Source organism: Python bivittatus, unplaced genomic scaffold (assembly GCF_059951505.1).
Source record: "Python bivittatus isolate LINGU-HERP-01145 unplaced genomic scaffold, Pbiv_v1 ctg000590_np1212, whole genome shotgun sequence".
Lineage (NCBI taxonomy): Eukaryota > Metazoa > Chordata > Lepidosauria > Squamata > Pythonidae > Python > Python bivittatus.
The window spans coordinates 25,453,525-25,467,514 of record NW_028277086.1 but is presented as its reverse complement, the minus strand read 5'-3'; the positions used below and the strand labels follow the sequence as shown (position 1 = coordinate 25,467,514).

The window sequence follows — 13,990 nt, the reverse complement described above, 5'->3', positions numbered from 1 at the left end:
GAGCCAAGAAGAGGAGCTGGACCCCTCTGGAAAACATGAACTAGAGAGAGCAAGGGCAATTTTTCCAGAACTATTCGAAAGAGCTGGGTTAGCCTAACTAAAAATTACCACTAATTGGGGGTCTTGAATACTTCCATGCATCCAGATAGACTAGTTGAGAAATCTTCAGGTATCTGTGAGAAACCTCCATGGATCACAGTGTTAAAAAACAAAAACAAAAAAGTGTTCTTAAAGGGAAAGAACACCACATCTAAATAAACACTGAGTGTGACAGTGTTCATCTTTTAAATGCTAATAAAGCTTAACCTATGTCTCCAAGTATTAATCAGTATAACCTTACCGGATCAGAATCCACTTTTTATCCTCTTCAGAGAGTACATGCACTTCCTTGGTATGTTCCTTGTTGTCCTGAGCACTTGTTGGCAAATGCCTTGAGCAATGTGAATTTCAGAGACTAACTGATGAGATCAGAAACATTCATTTTCAATAATCATCTTTATTAGTATATTTTAAAAGGTACATGATAAACCTGAGCTACTGCTTTTGTACATTTAACATTATACAAAGACAACTTCCATGTACATTTAGGATTATTATTTTTTTTGTGCTCCAAATCCTCAGCCAAGCATCGCTTTGTCCTTAATCAGGGTTGTTATATATAATCCTAGAAAATCCACTTTAATCTACTTTCTTGACTCCCATTGCCTAAGGACTACTATAATCTAAAGCTCAGGGTATTCCCCCAGAATTTTTAAAAAAACCATGTTCTGTAAAACTTCAAAATTGGTCAGTGCAATAACTGGTCCCAATATTCTATTTGTGAACAAGTCTTGAGAAAATTATTATTTTTATTCTATCATTTTTATTATCACTTGATTAGTTTTTAATATTGTACCAACCAGCTACACATTGATGGAATGATCAGAATAACTGCTCTATTTCATTTCATATTAGCTGCGTAAAGCTATAAATATGTCCCTTTATAATGACTGGAGAGTTATTCTCCCATTATGGAAAATAAATGGCAATCTAAACAAACTAAGAGATAGCCCAACATCACTCTAAAATCATCTAAATGTATAAAGTCATATCAAATGCTTCCCTTATTTAGACCCTGTAAAGGAACTCATACAAATAACCATAGGGAAGTTCCAGAAATCCAATCATGGCTTTGGATGTTAAAAAAAAAAAAAATCCAAGATTTTAAAAAAAATATTCAAGTTGAATTTCAGTAGAGGATAAATGAACTTTTTTTCTTTAAGTAGCCTCCTAAAATACTGCATTTCTCAAACTGGAAATCTGAAAGGATAGTATATCCCTAAGAAAAACTCCACTTTTTTGAAAATGATGCACACTCTTTAAGGTCACGCTGATCTTAGGTGAAAGTTAAACTAAGCAGTTCAAGCAAAATGTTTATTGCTTAACATTCTAAAGCACGTTGCTTTGACAGTTTTAAAAGTGTACATACAAATGTGAAGCACTTGTAGAAACACATATAAATATTTCTTGCTTTTACATATTCATCCCCAAATGGCACAAGCACGTTTAATACAGAAAGAAAAATACTGTAAATTGGAGTTGAATTCAACAGTTCTTTTAAGACAGATGTACAATTGTGTAAACAAAGCTTTAGTATTCAGAGTTTGGGAATCTAGCAGCAAAACAAACTATTTGCATATAATGTAGTGCAATGAACATTTGTTCTTAAAAGGATCCCCAGCCTTAAAACTTAGTAACAAAACAGAAACATTTAATAGGAAAACTGTTTAAATTACTCAGCTCCTATAATCATCAGATTCTCTAGAAAGCTCCATTTTCCAATAAGATACTATTAGAAGTCTATGCAAAACTGTGTTCTGGATAACTGACTTTTACAGCTCCCCAGTAGCAGGCTCGAACCAGGCAGACCAAGCCGAAGAGGTAAGCAATAGCCCATGAAACATAAGTGGCATGAAATGTTCTGGCAAAATCCTGGGTACCAACCTTTTAGAAGAAACACATGGGGAAAAAATACACAGTTAATATACAATTTCAAGTCTCTGAATAGTTTTTTATTAAACTGATATATTATCAAAATAGCCTGACTTCTTACAGTTCTGATACAATTATACCCAACTTTGCTTGAACTGATTTGGAACATAGAATACTTTAGTTTTTTTAAAAAAAAACGTGTATAAAACATGTTGCTCTATGACAAAAACGAAATGTGGAAGAACTTTCAGAAAGGCCAACTTTATCCAGTCATCCAGTCTCACTAACACACTCTTAATTGTTGCATATAAACATATGTTCTGATAAGAATATAAGAAATTCTCTGCTGGATGTGTCATGGAAATACTTGCTTTAATCTCCCATTAGAGTTTTCTAATGGGAGATTTATCACTGTACCATCCCAGTTCTCTCCCCCTTCTGTACTTTTTTCCAGAGAAGCATTCTTGAATCTCTTAAGATACAGTATGATGAAATTGAGTATTAATTTAGAAAATGACTTTATCGTTAGTATGCTTCACCACTTATAATTAACACACAACTTTATTTCTTTTCAATAGCTTTTTTTTAACCTTATCTATATAGTTTGGTCAGTTATCATTGTATGTCATGACTGCTAATTCTGAGTTCAGTGGGATTTAAGTTAGTGTGCACAAGACTATAATCGAAGTTAATAAAAACAATTTCTACCCCCAATCACTATGGTGGAATGGATGTAATTTATAAATAAATGCAATTGTATAGATACTTGACAATAGCTAATATTCCTGATCAGAACCAAAAACTAAGGAAACTAGGAACCATACTCTTCTATACAACACACACATTAGCCTGTCCTTCCTTTCTTCCTGCTGAGATCAGCAAGGACAAAAAGAGTTTGTACATACAAAATACAGAAGAAATTGTCTAACAAAGGTTGTTTTTTTTTAACTTCTTTCCACATAAATTAGAATCTTATATCTATATTAAAACTTCCTCCCTGCTAAAAGGAAAAGCAAGGCCCTTCTGGATAATGTGGGAGGGAAGATTGCTCTCACTATATGAAATTATTACAGACTGGGGATTGTTTTGTGTACATTTGTCTTCTTGTGGTATTTGGGCTGCGTGGAGAACAGAAGTCAACCTAGTATGGAGAAAATGTGCATGGGGAGGGGTAGCATCCATTCACCCTTTGGCAATTGAGGTCACTGTCATGCCCATTAAAGATCTGGTTGGAGCACAGCTAATCAGACACAGGACAACTGCTATCCCATGTAGTTTGGGTCATAAATGCTAATGTATTACCTGCAGGCAAAATCTTGATAACTTTAAATTGCATTTGGGCATTTTCTAGATTTTTAGGGGGCAGAACTGATTCCCAAACTTTTGACAATCCATTAGTTGAAGAAGTACTATATGTCTGATTCAGTATCACAAGACCAACACTAATGTTACTTACAGTTAATCCAAACCCAATGAAGATAAATATCATTCCAATTGTAATATAGGCACAGCACCGTCTTCGTGGGAGAGCGCATCCAACAGATGAACTGAAAATAAACAGTATTCCATAGCCAGTATTAAACATAGATTGACACAATGATTTTGAAGGTTCACTGAAGAGTGTACAAGATAAAACTGCAGTTTAAACTGTTTGGGGTTCAAAGTTATGTTCTATGACCACTGTGAAAAATATTTTCTCCCACAATTCTAATCATTTGTTTGGTTACAGATATTCCAAAAAAAATTGCAAGAGCAATAACACAGTAAACCATTATGTGATTATCCAAAAGTTGTAAGGCTGATATCAATTAAAAAGACTCACATGCCCAGCTTGTGACTGGGTTTTTTCCCATTAAATCTTGCTGGAATGCCTTTAAACTGATTGACTTACGCAGTTTTATTTCAATAACAAGTGTTCTAGTTTCAAACAGAAGAGAAAGCATTACATGGCACTATTAACTGAGGCTTTTAGCCTTTCCCTAGGGCTTCCCACTGTTAAAAAGATAAATGTAATTTCTATCAACAAGGTAGCTTTAACTTTATTAGAACTGCTATTTCTGACACTTCCATTTTTACACAAATTTTGCCTTGCTGACAATGTATTTGAACCAAGCACATTTATTGGATGATAAAACCAGGTTTGTATTATCTTTCTCAACTTTATATTCTGATTCTAAATATAACAAAGTCAATAAGATTTCCATTCTAAACTGTATATAGCACCATGTATTTAGAACTCAGAACTGAAGTATCTCGTACACTTTGATTCACAGCCCGTATGAAGAGCAGCTTCAACCAGATCTATCTGCTAGAGTGTAATTCTAAATAATAATTCATGGACTTTGAGCTTTAAAAAAAGTGAAAATCCAGCACAGCCTACTATAAATACATGCGTGCATCACTCACAACTTTTCCACAAAATAGATAAGATAGAGCAAGCAAACAGGAGAAATAAACTAAATTGCGTTACTATTTATTTGCAAGTAATTATACACAATCTATCCACTCAGCTCAGTAACTTCATTAGGAGTTACTATTATTATTCCAGGGGGATTCTCATTTGGGATTTTTTTGTTATTGCTGTTTTTAAGTCTTGATCAACTGAAGTATTTCACGAAGTACAGAAGTTATAACAAATCCTAATACGATTAAACCATAATAAATTTAAATACAGATTCCAGAAGTTAATTACTGCAATGAAAAAGGAGCAAGTATATTTTTCATACGAAACATGAACTGTTCCATATCCCTGGCTGCAAAGGTCAGTTGACATTATAAACATTATAAATGTTTTAAAAAAATTATGTGCACCAATTGAGAGCTAATATATGAAATAAAACTGTACCTATAAATACTAGGATTTATAGAGGCATTTGTTGGAACTTACATTTTTTTGCAATGTGGGCACTTTGCCAAAGTGTTGAACCTCAGTTCCATCCACTGCAGTAAAAAAGGGTTGAAAAAAATGCCAGCATGAAAAATACTTACTTTGCTTCACATTAAATGTCATGGGGATCACAGCAAAATAGTTTACTTCTCATGACTTACTTACATTTTGTTCCTTATTTTCTTCCGTCATCGCAATGCCCTTTTGCAGGCAATATTCCCGTACTTTGTGGTTTGGGATTTCTATGTAAAATAATTTCCCATGACTTGCTAGTTACAGGTCTCTGTATATTATTTATGAATGGTAGTAGTAGCACTTTTCAGCATTAATAATTTTCTTCTGAAATTATAATATCACAGATATTCCATAATTATGATTGTATCTATATATCTATATCTATATATTTGATGCCCCTAGACAATAATCTATCTCCCTGTTAGCATGTATCTTTCAGGAAAAAAAAACATGCATTAGAAGCAGGATTATCATGTTAAACAACTTCATCATGATCCCTTTAAAATGAACAGAATAAAAAGCAAATTGAAAGAAAGATATCATCTTATGGTGGAGGATGAAAAGGAACTATTTGAAGTCATATGCCATGAAGATGGCAGATTACTTGGTTTCTCTACTAGCTAAAAGAATACTGGAAAATAAAGTCTACTTGAGGTTTAAATGATGATGATGATGTTGGTATTAGCTAATTAAATTAGTAATTTTAAATGCAAGATTTATAGATTTACCTTTTTGTTTTGTTTAATAGATAGACACAAGGGAATGATAGTCAGTGTGGTGGAGTGGTTAAGGTGCTGGACTAAGCAAGGAAGACCAGGTTCTAGTCCTCTCTTAGGCACAGAAGCTGGCCGGGTGACTTTGGACTAATCACTCTCTCTCTCAGCCTTAGACTCAAAGGTCAAAAAAACATCTGTCTACCAACCTACATTGGACCAGTGTGCTAGATTGTGGTTCATAATCTTCAATGAAGAGGCCTTCATCCCACAGTGGATTTGGAATGATGGCGACGATGAAATACAGTGTTCCAGTTTTGAATACTCCTGTTCAGGTTTTCAGAATATTTTCTTCTTTTCCCAGTCCCAGATTCCATTCCCCCTACAGCAAGCATTCAGCTGGATGAGGCTTCTGAGTATCTTAACATCTCAGTGGATCCTTACAGTCTCTTCCACTTAGGTATTTTATCTCCAGGTTTCTTTGTCTTGCTGCAAAGTCTGGAAGTACTCCTAAACCTTGGTAACTCTTCTTATTTGCAATTTGGACTGCATAAGGAGTCTATTATTAGTGTCCATCCACTACTAAGAGATAGCCTTTATAGAAGATTATACAAATGGAGAGTATGCTCAACAGGGATAAGTGCTGGGAAATATATTTCACCCCTTTACTGTGGTGAACAAGAAAACTGTTGAAGACACAGAAGCTCTAGGAGGGCACAAACCCAGAACCAGTATATAACTGGTAGTAAAAGTCAGCAAAGATAAAACATTATTTAGTAGGAGTTTTAAAATAAATTGAATCAAATATCAGAAGTCATTCCTCTGCACAGGAGCACCATTTCAGATATCAGTGGTGTGGAATCAGGACTTAGAAATCTAAGAGTAATTTCAAAAAGCCTATTATTTGTGGAAATATTCAAGCATCCTGCTTTTGTCAGAATGACAAAATCAGAGTTGTGGTGTCATGCTGCAAGCTCTGCCCCCTTCCTATGTGCATACTACATCATGACACATGTACAAAAGGAATGGGGCTTGCACTGGTGAGCCTGCAATGCTGATTTTGCCATCTTGTCCCCCCACTTCCCCACTTCATGGACGCGGCTGCATTCGAGGTTAAGCAGTGTGCTAAGAGCATTTACAAATTATATTACCACAAGACAATCATGTTTATATATACTGTCTTTTTAAATTATGCTTTAAACTTTGGGTACATTTTTAATTTAATTTTTAATTATTTTGTTGAGCGACTTTAAGTAGAAAAGGTAAATAGCAATATTTTAAATAAATAAAAACAAGGAAGTTCTGCCTATACTGTAATAGGTGGATATGAATAATAAGGCATACTTTTATACAATAATTATAATATATTACTAGTTACAGAAATATTCCCCAAGTATAAAAAAAAAATGAGGAGCAAAACACTCTCACATACTTTTCAGATCATCTGGATTTTATTATTTAGCTTTTGTATTGTTTTTTGGCTAAAGGATCCACAAGGTCCCCAAGTTGGATCAGGATGACCATCAGGCTGGTGATGAACTGTGTGCATGGTGTTAATTCTTTCTCCCTAAGTCACAGTTGTAATGAAATTCTCCAGCCCTTTGAAGCTTGGACAAGTGAAAAGTCATATTTAAAGTCATTTGGATAGTTTGGCTTGGAAGAATGTGGCTAAGTTTGGAGAGGCAAAGAATTAAAGTAAACATTAATACATGTGTTTCCTTGAATATAACTGTGACCAAACAATCATCTGTGTTTGTCTAAACTGTGTCTAACTATGTTTTATGAATTGTTGTGAACTGCCTAGAGTCATCATCTGAGATAGGTTCTGTAAATATAAGTCCTGTAAATAAATAAATAAATCCTAACAAAACATCTTCAATGCTTTTGCTGAAGAACATGCTTCTAAAATGCTGTCCTACATGAAATAAACACCTCCAGGCACTTTGAAGATTACCTCTCCTTCTCTATTAGCTTTTCTGTGCCTATCCTCTTTGATGATATTCATTGCAGATAATCTGTTCTACTGACAGTTAAAATTATGAGAATATCTGGAAATATTTTATGAAGATACACTTAATATTAGGCCATATTCTTTAACAGCACTAACTTTATTTATAGCAGATTTAACAAACAAGCGTCCCACCATCTATTGCTCATCTCCAACTCCTCACCAGAATTAAGCTTGGCTGAGCTTGCTGGTACCAGTAATTCACCAACATTTCATTTGCTACAGGATCTCCACTAATTTATAGTACCCTGTGTTTGTTATGATTCATAATATTAAAAATTAAATACACTTATTCGGGCTAGCTAGAGATGATGATGATGATGATGATGATTATTATTATTATTCAAAAAGATGGAATTTGGCCTAATCTGAAAGAAAGTATTCTCACTTCCTCCAGTACTCCTATTTTTAAGCATAAACAAACATCCACAAAACAAAATCATGACATGATTAAGAAAATTAATTGGCCTTTCATTCAAATGGTCAGCTAGACAGTACTGTGTTGTCTAGCTGTCATCTGTTGCATCATCCTGTAATTGGAGATGCAAGTTTCAGGTTCAGTCCCAAGCATCTGTGCAAAGTATGTATTCTACTAATTAGCAATTACTTCCTATCACAGAATTACTGCATTAATTACTTAGAACAAAACATCAAATGTTTTGCTGTAAAGCTTACATTTTATGATGAGGCCAGCTTGTGAATGAACTTTCTATGGTAAAACCAACTATGGCAAAAGATTTTAAAAAACTCAATCTAGTTTGAATATTCTATACAATGAATTAATTTGATCCCCTTTTTGTTTCATTGTGACTACTTACTAGAAATGTATTTCCACAGTGTCCACACACTACTCTAGTGCCTTCTGGCTGAACAGGTATTGCAGGCTGTGCTGGCTGCTCCTCTGGAATCAGCATAACTGGACCAAGATTAATGATGCGTCTACTGTCAGAAGTAAAGATGTCATACCATTTCAGAAAGAAAGAGAGAGAGAGAGAGAAAAGACTCCTCTATCATCTAGTATCACTTCTACAATGAAAACTCATTGGCTCAGTTGTATTTGCCAAATTCCAGTATCAAACCCAAAGGCAGTAAGTAAACCAATATCAACCACTGTAAAATATTTAAAGTTTTGAAATATAGGCCTACCTTTAAATGAATTAGAAAATTAAAACCAACATAAATCAGGAAGGAACCATTCAGGCAGTAAAGTCTGAAACATCCCATTCGATACAGGAATCCTAATTAAAGCATTTCAGAGAGTTGCTACTTAGCTCCAGGTTGAACACATCTGACAGAGGGGAGCTCTCTTGTTAATTACTTCCACTGTCAAACTGCCTTGCTTACTGAGAATTGAAACCTTATGTAACCTAACTGCACTGTCCTGTCTTAGTCTTCCCCATAAACTATCACCCTTATAATTCAAATAGCCACAAAGCTTAAAGGAATTATTTATTTATTAAATTTATTTATTAAATTTATATGCCACCCATCTCCTGCAGAGGGTGACTCTGGGCGACTCACAATTAAAACCCAAAAACAGTTAAAAATATAAATATTCACATTAATTAGTTAAACAATCATACTATATATATAAACTATTGTGTGTGTGTGTATATATATATAAACTATATAAATATATACTATATACAGTAAATTATGAATAGTTCATGCATTACTCTGACCCATGGTTTGTTTTAATTACTGTTTAAATAAATATTTGTATACTCCTTTTAGTAACTAGGCCAGCTGACAGCCAACTACAGCTTCCTGATAATTGATCAATAGAGTAGAGAAGACTGGATTTAGCAGTTACAGAAGGTAAACAATTAACCAGAAGATCTTAAAGTATCACCTAGAAGATTTTAGTTTGGAGCTGAATACTACCTAAAAACCAAGGATATTCATTCCAAACTACTCCCAACCCAAGGCGAAACTCATGGTGGCCTTACCATATCCATTTCAGAAAAAATACTATTAATTCTGAACTGATTGCCTGTATTGCATTTTCTGAAATGGATATACTAAGGTCAATATCCTGATTGTATTTATAATTATTCACTGGAAAGTGAACAATGCTTCTGTCGTACCCTTCTCAAAAATAACAAACTGCCATAGCTAAGATTTTTTTTAAAAAACCTGCAAGATTGCCCTGTCCAGTTTTCTCAACCATCTAATTTCATAACTGTTATTCACGGGATTCTTGATTGGTTAGATTTGCTGCAGACAATATATTGGAGCATTAGAGACAGATAATGAAACAGTGAGAGGGGAGTGATCTCTACTGGTTTGGTATCAATTATAAAGAAGGCATTTTAGTAATTAAATGTGGGATTCACTTTAATGCAATCAATAGTGCTGGCACCCTGTTTGGCCCAGTGAGTGTGTGTGCACGCGTGCATGTATTTCACTTTACAATCCTCTTCTACAGATTAAAGATGGTTAAATTGAATTTAGTGATCAATCTCCTTTATTAATCTACCTATCTCTGGATCAGTGAAACTGAAGATGGATTAAACTCTTGGGCAAAGGGGATTAAAGCAAATATAAAGGGTTTCATCATTTGGGCCTAATCTAGCATTAAAGTTGCCAAAAATAACTATAGCATTATTAACATCATATCCACTATATAGTCCTCAAGCTCATCCCATTTATAAACTGTCTCAGTAATTGCTGTTGAGGTAATAAATATTAATTATCAGAAATTACCAACTTTCCACCTGATTTCATATCCTTAAGGACTGGATTGGTTCATTACAGTGCCAGAGTATAAGAAAGGAAAGGAAACTAATCCAGAAAACTTTTGCCTAGTTTCCCAGGTATAACCAGTAAATTGTACAGCAGACATCTTTCCCGGAAATTAGTCAGTTTGGTAGTCAATTAGTCATTACACTGTCCTGCTGGTAGAGGACAATGCAATGGCCAACAAGCAAACTAATTTAGGCAGGATAATCAACACTTGATTGGTGTATTATACTGTACAACCTTGTGGAAAAGTATTGTAACTATCCCCAAGATATTCTTTATCTTGCATTTATCAATTTAAAGATAGTAATAGACTTATAGAGTAATAAGACAGAGATGCATTCTGGCTCCCTTCTTATTCTGATTTTACTTCAATAATATTGTGCTTTCCTCTCCTCCCTTTATCCCTATGTTCTTTGGTAAACAGAACTGTTGTATATGACTTGTTTTATATGCAGATGATATGGTATTACTCTGCACAATGCAAATTGGTGTATGAAACCTTCTGGATAAGCTAAGTGAATACTGTAGAACCAAGTTGCTTCAAATCAACTATTACAAGATAAAAATCATTGAACTTGCCAAAAAAGCACATACACCCTGACTTTTGATAGCAATGCAACAGAATAGTGAGCTCATTTACATAACTGAGTATTCATTTCTTATCATCTCTGTTCTGGACAGCTTGTATATTAAATACAAATATAACTGTCACATGATTTATGAAATCTTACTGTTCCTTTTTTTCTCTCCAGAGCAGGCCATTTAGAGTCACCTGAAGTAACATCTTTAAAGGACAATGATCTTGCAGTTACACGTGAGTTGGGGAACTGGGGACTGGTGCTACCAAGCATCTCCACTGCCTTGCTGAGAATGGAGTGGGTCTTTACTCCATTAGTATCAGAGTAGTATAAACAATTGGTTGATGTGTCTAGTTTGTGCCTAGTTAAACAATGATGTAGAGAATAATTTAAGGATGCCTGAGTCTGGGATTGTTCATGGTATTTCGGATATTACCCCATTTCAGTGGAACAAGCGTGCAGCCCAACTTTTGAGGTTAATTTAAAGGATTGTTTGCAAGGAATTCCCTCCAGGATTGGGGTATCGTTTTTAGCAGAGAAAGCCCGAATGGTTTTGCATGGTTGCATTGTATCTCGGGATGTTGGAATATTTACAGGCTGATAAGTCCATCCTTGAGACCAGCCTTTGCTGAGCTCTGCTTTGAATAAATTCCTTCAGCATATTTGGGTGGGAGGTACAGGGAAGTACCAGTTCTAGAGCATCTCTGTATTTGTGGAGAGTCTCAGACTGAAGATCTAATACATTATCTCCTGGATTGTAAACTGTTTAAGGCTTCTAAAACCCAATTTATTTATCTACTGTGTCTTGGTGCACTGGGATTCCTATAGTGAATATGCTTTATGCTGGCAGATTTAAATGATGATGATTAGATTTTTTATCCCGCCTTTTTTTATACAGATAATCCTTGTTTAGTGACTGCCTCGTACAGCGACCATTCAACCAAGTTGCCGGTCCAAACAGTGGTCGCTAAATGAGGACTACCTGTATATAACTCAAGGCAGTGAACATACCTAATATTCCTGCCTCCTATCATAAGATTAGCCAGCAAGTAGCAAGAAATACAGTGGTAGCATAGAAGATCAGCAATGGCAATTAAATGTAAAGGGAGTGAATTGATTTAAATAATACATTTATTGCTATGGTCTGTATTTAGGTTTAGTTACTTGGAAGTTTTGTGTACAAGCCTCAAAGATGAGATATAACCAAAGTGTCACCATTGTGTTGTTCTTATGCTAAAATCATTTGGTTGAAATAAAGTATACTTTATAATACTGATAGTAATTAGAGCTATTACTGACTAGGCCTGTAGAAGACTGCTAAGTTTTAGAAGCAGCAGAAGTGGTAACCATGTTCTTGCTACTATTTATTTATGTAAAATTATTTATATGTAAAATTACCATCTCAACATGGTAATTTTGGTCAGCTAACAATTCATGAAAACATAATATAACACAATATAAAAATGTGCATGTGTGTGTGTGTATGTATGTGTATATATATATAATATAAAAATATCTATAATCGGAAAAACATAATCTGGAATGAGATCTGGACAGCTCCCAACCTGATGGCATTCAGGAAGGCCTTAAAGACCTGCCTGTTCTCCAGGTCTTCGGGTAGGGTAGATGGGAGTGATCAATTTTGTTGGTGTTGTTCATGCATTAATGTTGTCCATATTTCCAATGTATTATATTTCTTATTGCATGTTTTAAATTTATGTTACTGTATCTGTATTCTGTTTTATACTGTGAGCTGCCCAGAGTCGCTCTAGAGTCGGCAGGTGCTAAAATAATAAAATAAAATAAAATATAAAATATTAAAGACACATAAACAGTACCATATGATTGAAGCTTCTAGTAGATTACCTAAAAAGAAAGTAAGCCAACCTCACACACAAGGCTCAACAGACCTCCTGACCCAAGGCCAGGTCTCCAAGGCCCTTTGGAAGCTCTATGTATTTTGAAGACTAAGGAATCAGCCTTAGCTGTTACATGGCTCACAAATGTATACTTATAAAGATCTAAGACCTGCAACAGCAGAACAGTCTGAATTTCTAAGAATAACTTTCCAAGTTCTGTAGATTATCTCCAATTCTTTATCACAACTGGAATCTGGGCTGCTTCTTTAGAGGGTCATATGCAGCTCCATCACTTAAAATTCCATCTAAAGTGGACTTTTATTATTGGCTTCATTACCTCCTTATTTTCCATCATCCAAGGAGAAAGGCATCAGACAATGTGGCCTCTTAGTCCATTTTTTAATTTCACTCAACTTAGAAAGATAAAATGGAGTTGAGACAACGTATTCAACATTGATCACCAAAAAGGTCTGAATACACCCCCTACCTACAATAGCAGTGATCTGTTTAGAAAACCTTATGTAGTTAATATCTCAGGATTGCCTCACAAGAGAGCCTGTTCTTTGCTAGTTTTAATGCTGTGCCACCCATGTTATTAGAGGGAGATATAACACCACAATGCAGGAGCATTACAGGTAGTCCTCAACTTATGACCATTCGTTCAGCAACTGTTCAAAGTTACAGCAGTGCTGAAAAAGGAGACTTACAACCAGTTCTCGAAGCTGCAGCCAACCCAGCACCCCCACAGTCACATGATCGTGATATGGGTGCTTGGCAACCCATTCACATTTACGACCGGTTGTCAAGCAACCCACAATCACAATTGTCATTTGCAACCTTCCATGTCAATTTCCCCAGAAAGTCAAAGGGGAAGCTGGCAGGGAAGATCGCAAGTTGCTGGCTAAGTCTCCCCCACCCATGCATCCTCTCCCAGCCTCTTTGCACTTGCGCCACATTGGCCATTCGTGCACCCCCCTACACGCACCGCACCCCCATGCTCTCCCCAAACCACACCTCTCACACACCCCTGCACAACCTCCCTGACCCTCCCCCACACCCCCACCCACTCCTTGCTCCCTCCCCCACCCAGCAGCAGCTACTTACCTGCCTGTGGGCCTGGTACTTGCAACTTCCTGCTGGCTTCCCCACTGATTTTGTTTATGGAAAGCTGGCAGGAATTTGCCTTGCCTAATGATCATGGGATTCAGTTAATG

The 13,990-nt window shown here is 35.6% G+C and overlaps 1 protein-coding gene across 2 annotated transcripts in view; it reads right to left on the bottom strand.

The window, feature by feature from the left end:
* Positions 1-476: 476 nt before the first annotated feature.
* The window catches only part of PIP4P2 (phosphatidylinositol-4,5-bisphosphate 4-phosphatase 2), a 33,163-nt gene continuing 19,649 nt past the window's right edge, over positions 477-13,990 (bottom strand). For both annotated transcript variants that reach the window (XM_007430000.3, XM_025167805.2), the window contains exons 4-7: positions 8,413-8,536; positions 4,859-4,911; positions 3,428-3,518; positions 477-1,983 (exon numbers count right to left, since the gene is read on the bottom strand). In XM_007430000.3, coding sequence (XP_007430062.2) covers positions 1,840-1,983; positions 3,428-3,518; positions 4,859-4,911; positions 8,413-8,536 — 412 coding nt within the window. In that variant the 3' untranslated portion in view covers positions 477-1,839. The remainder of the gene's footprint in view (positions 1,984-3,427; positions 3,519-4,858; positions 4,912-8,412; positions 8,537-13,990) is intronic.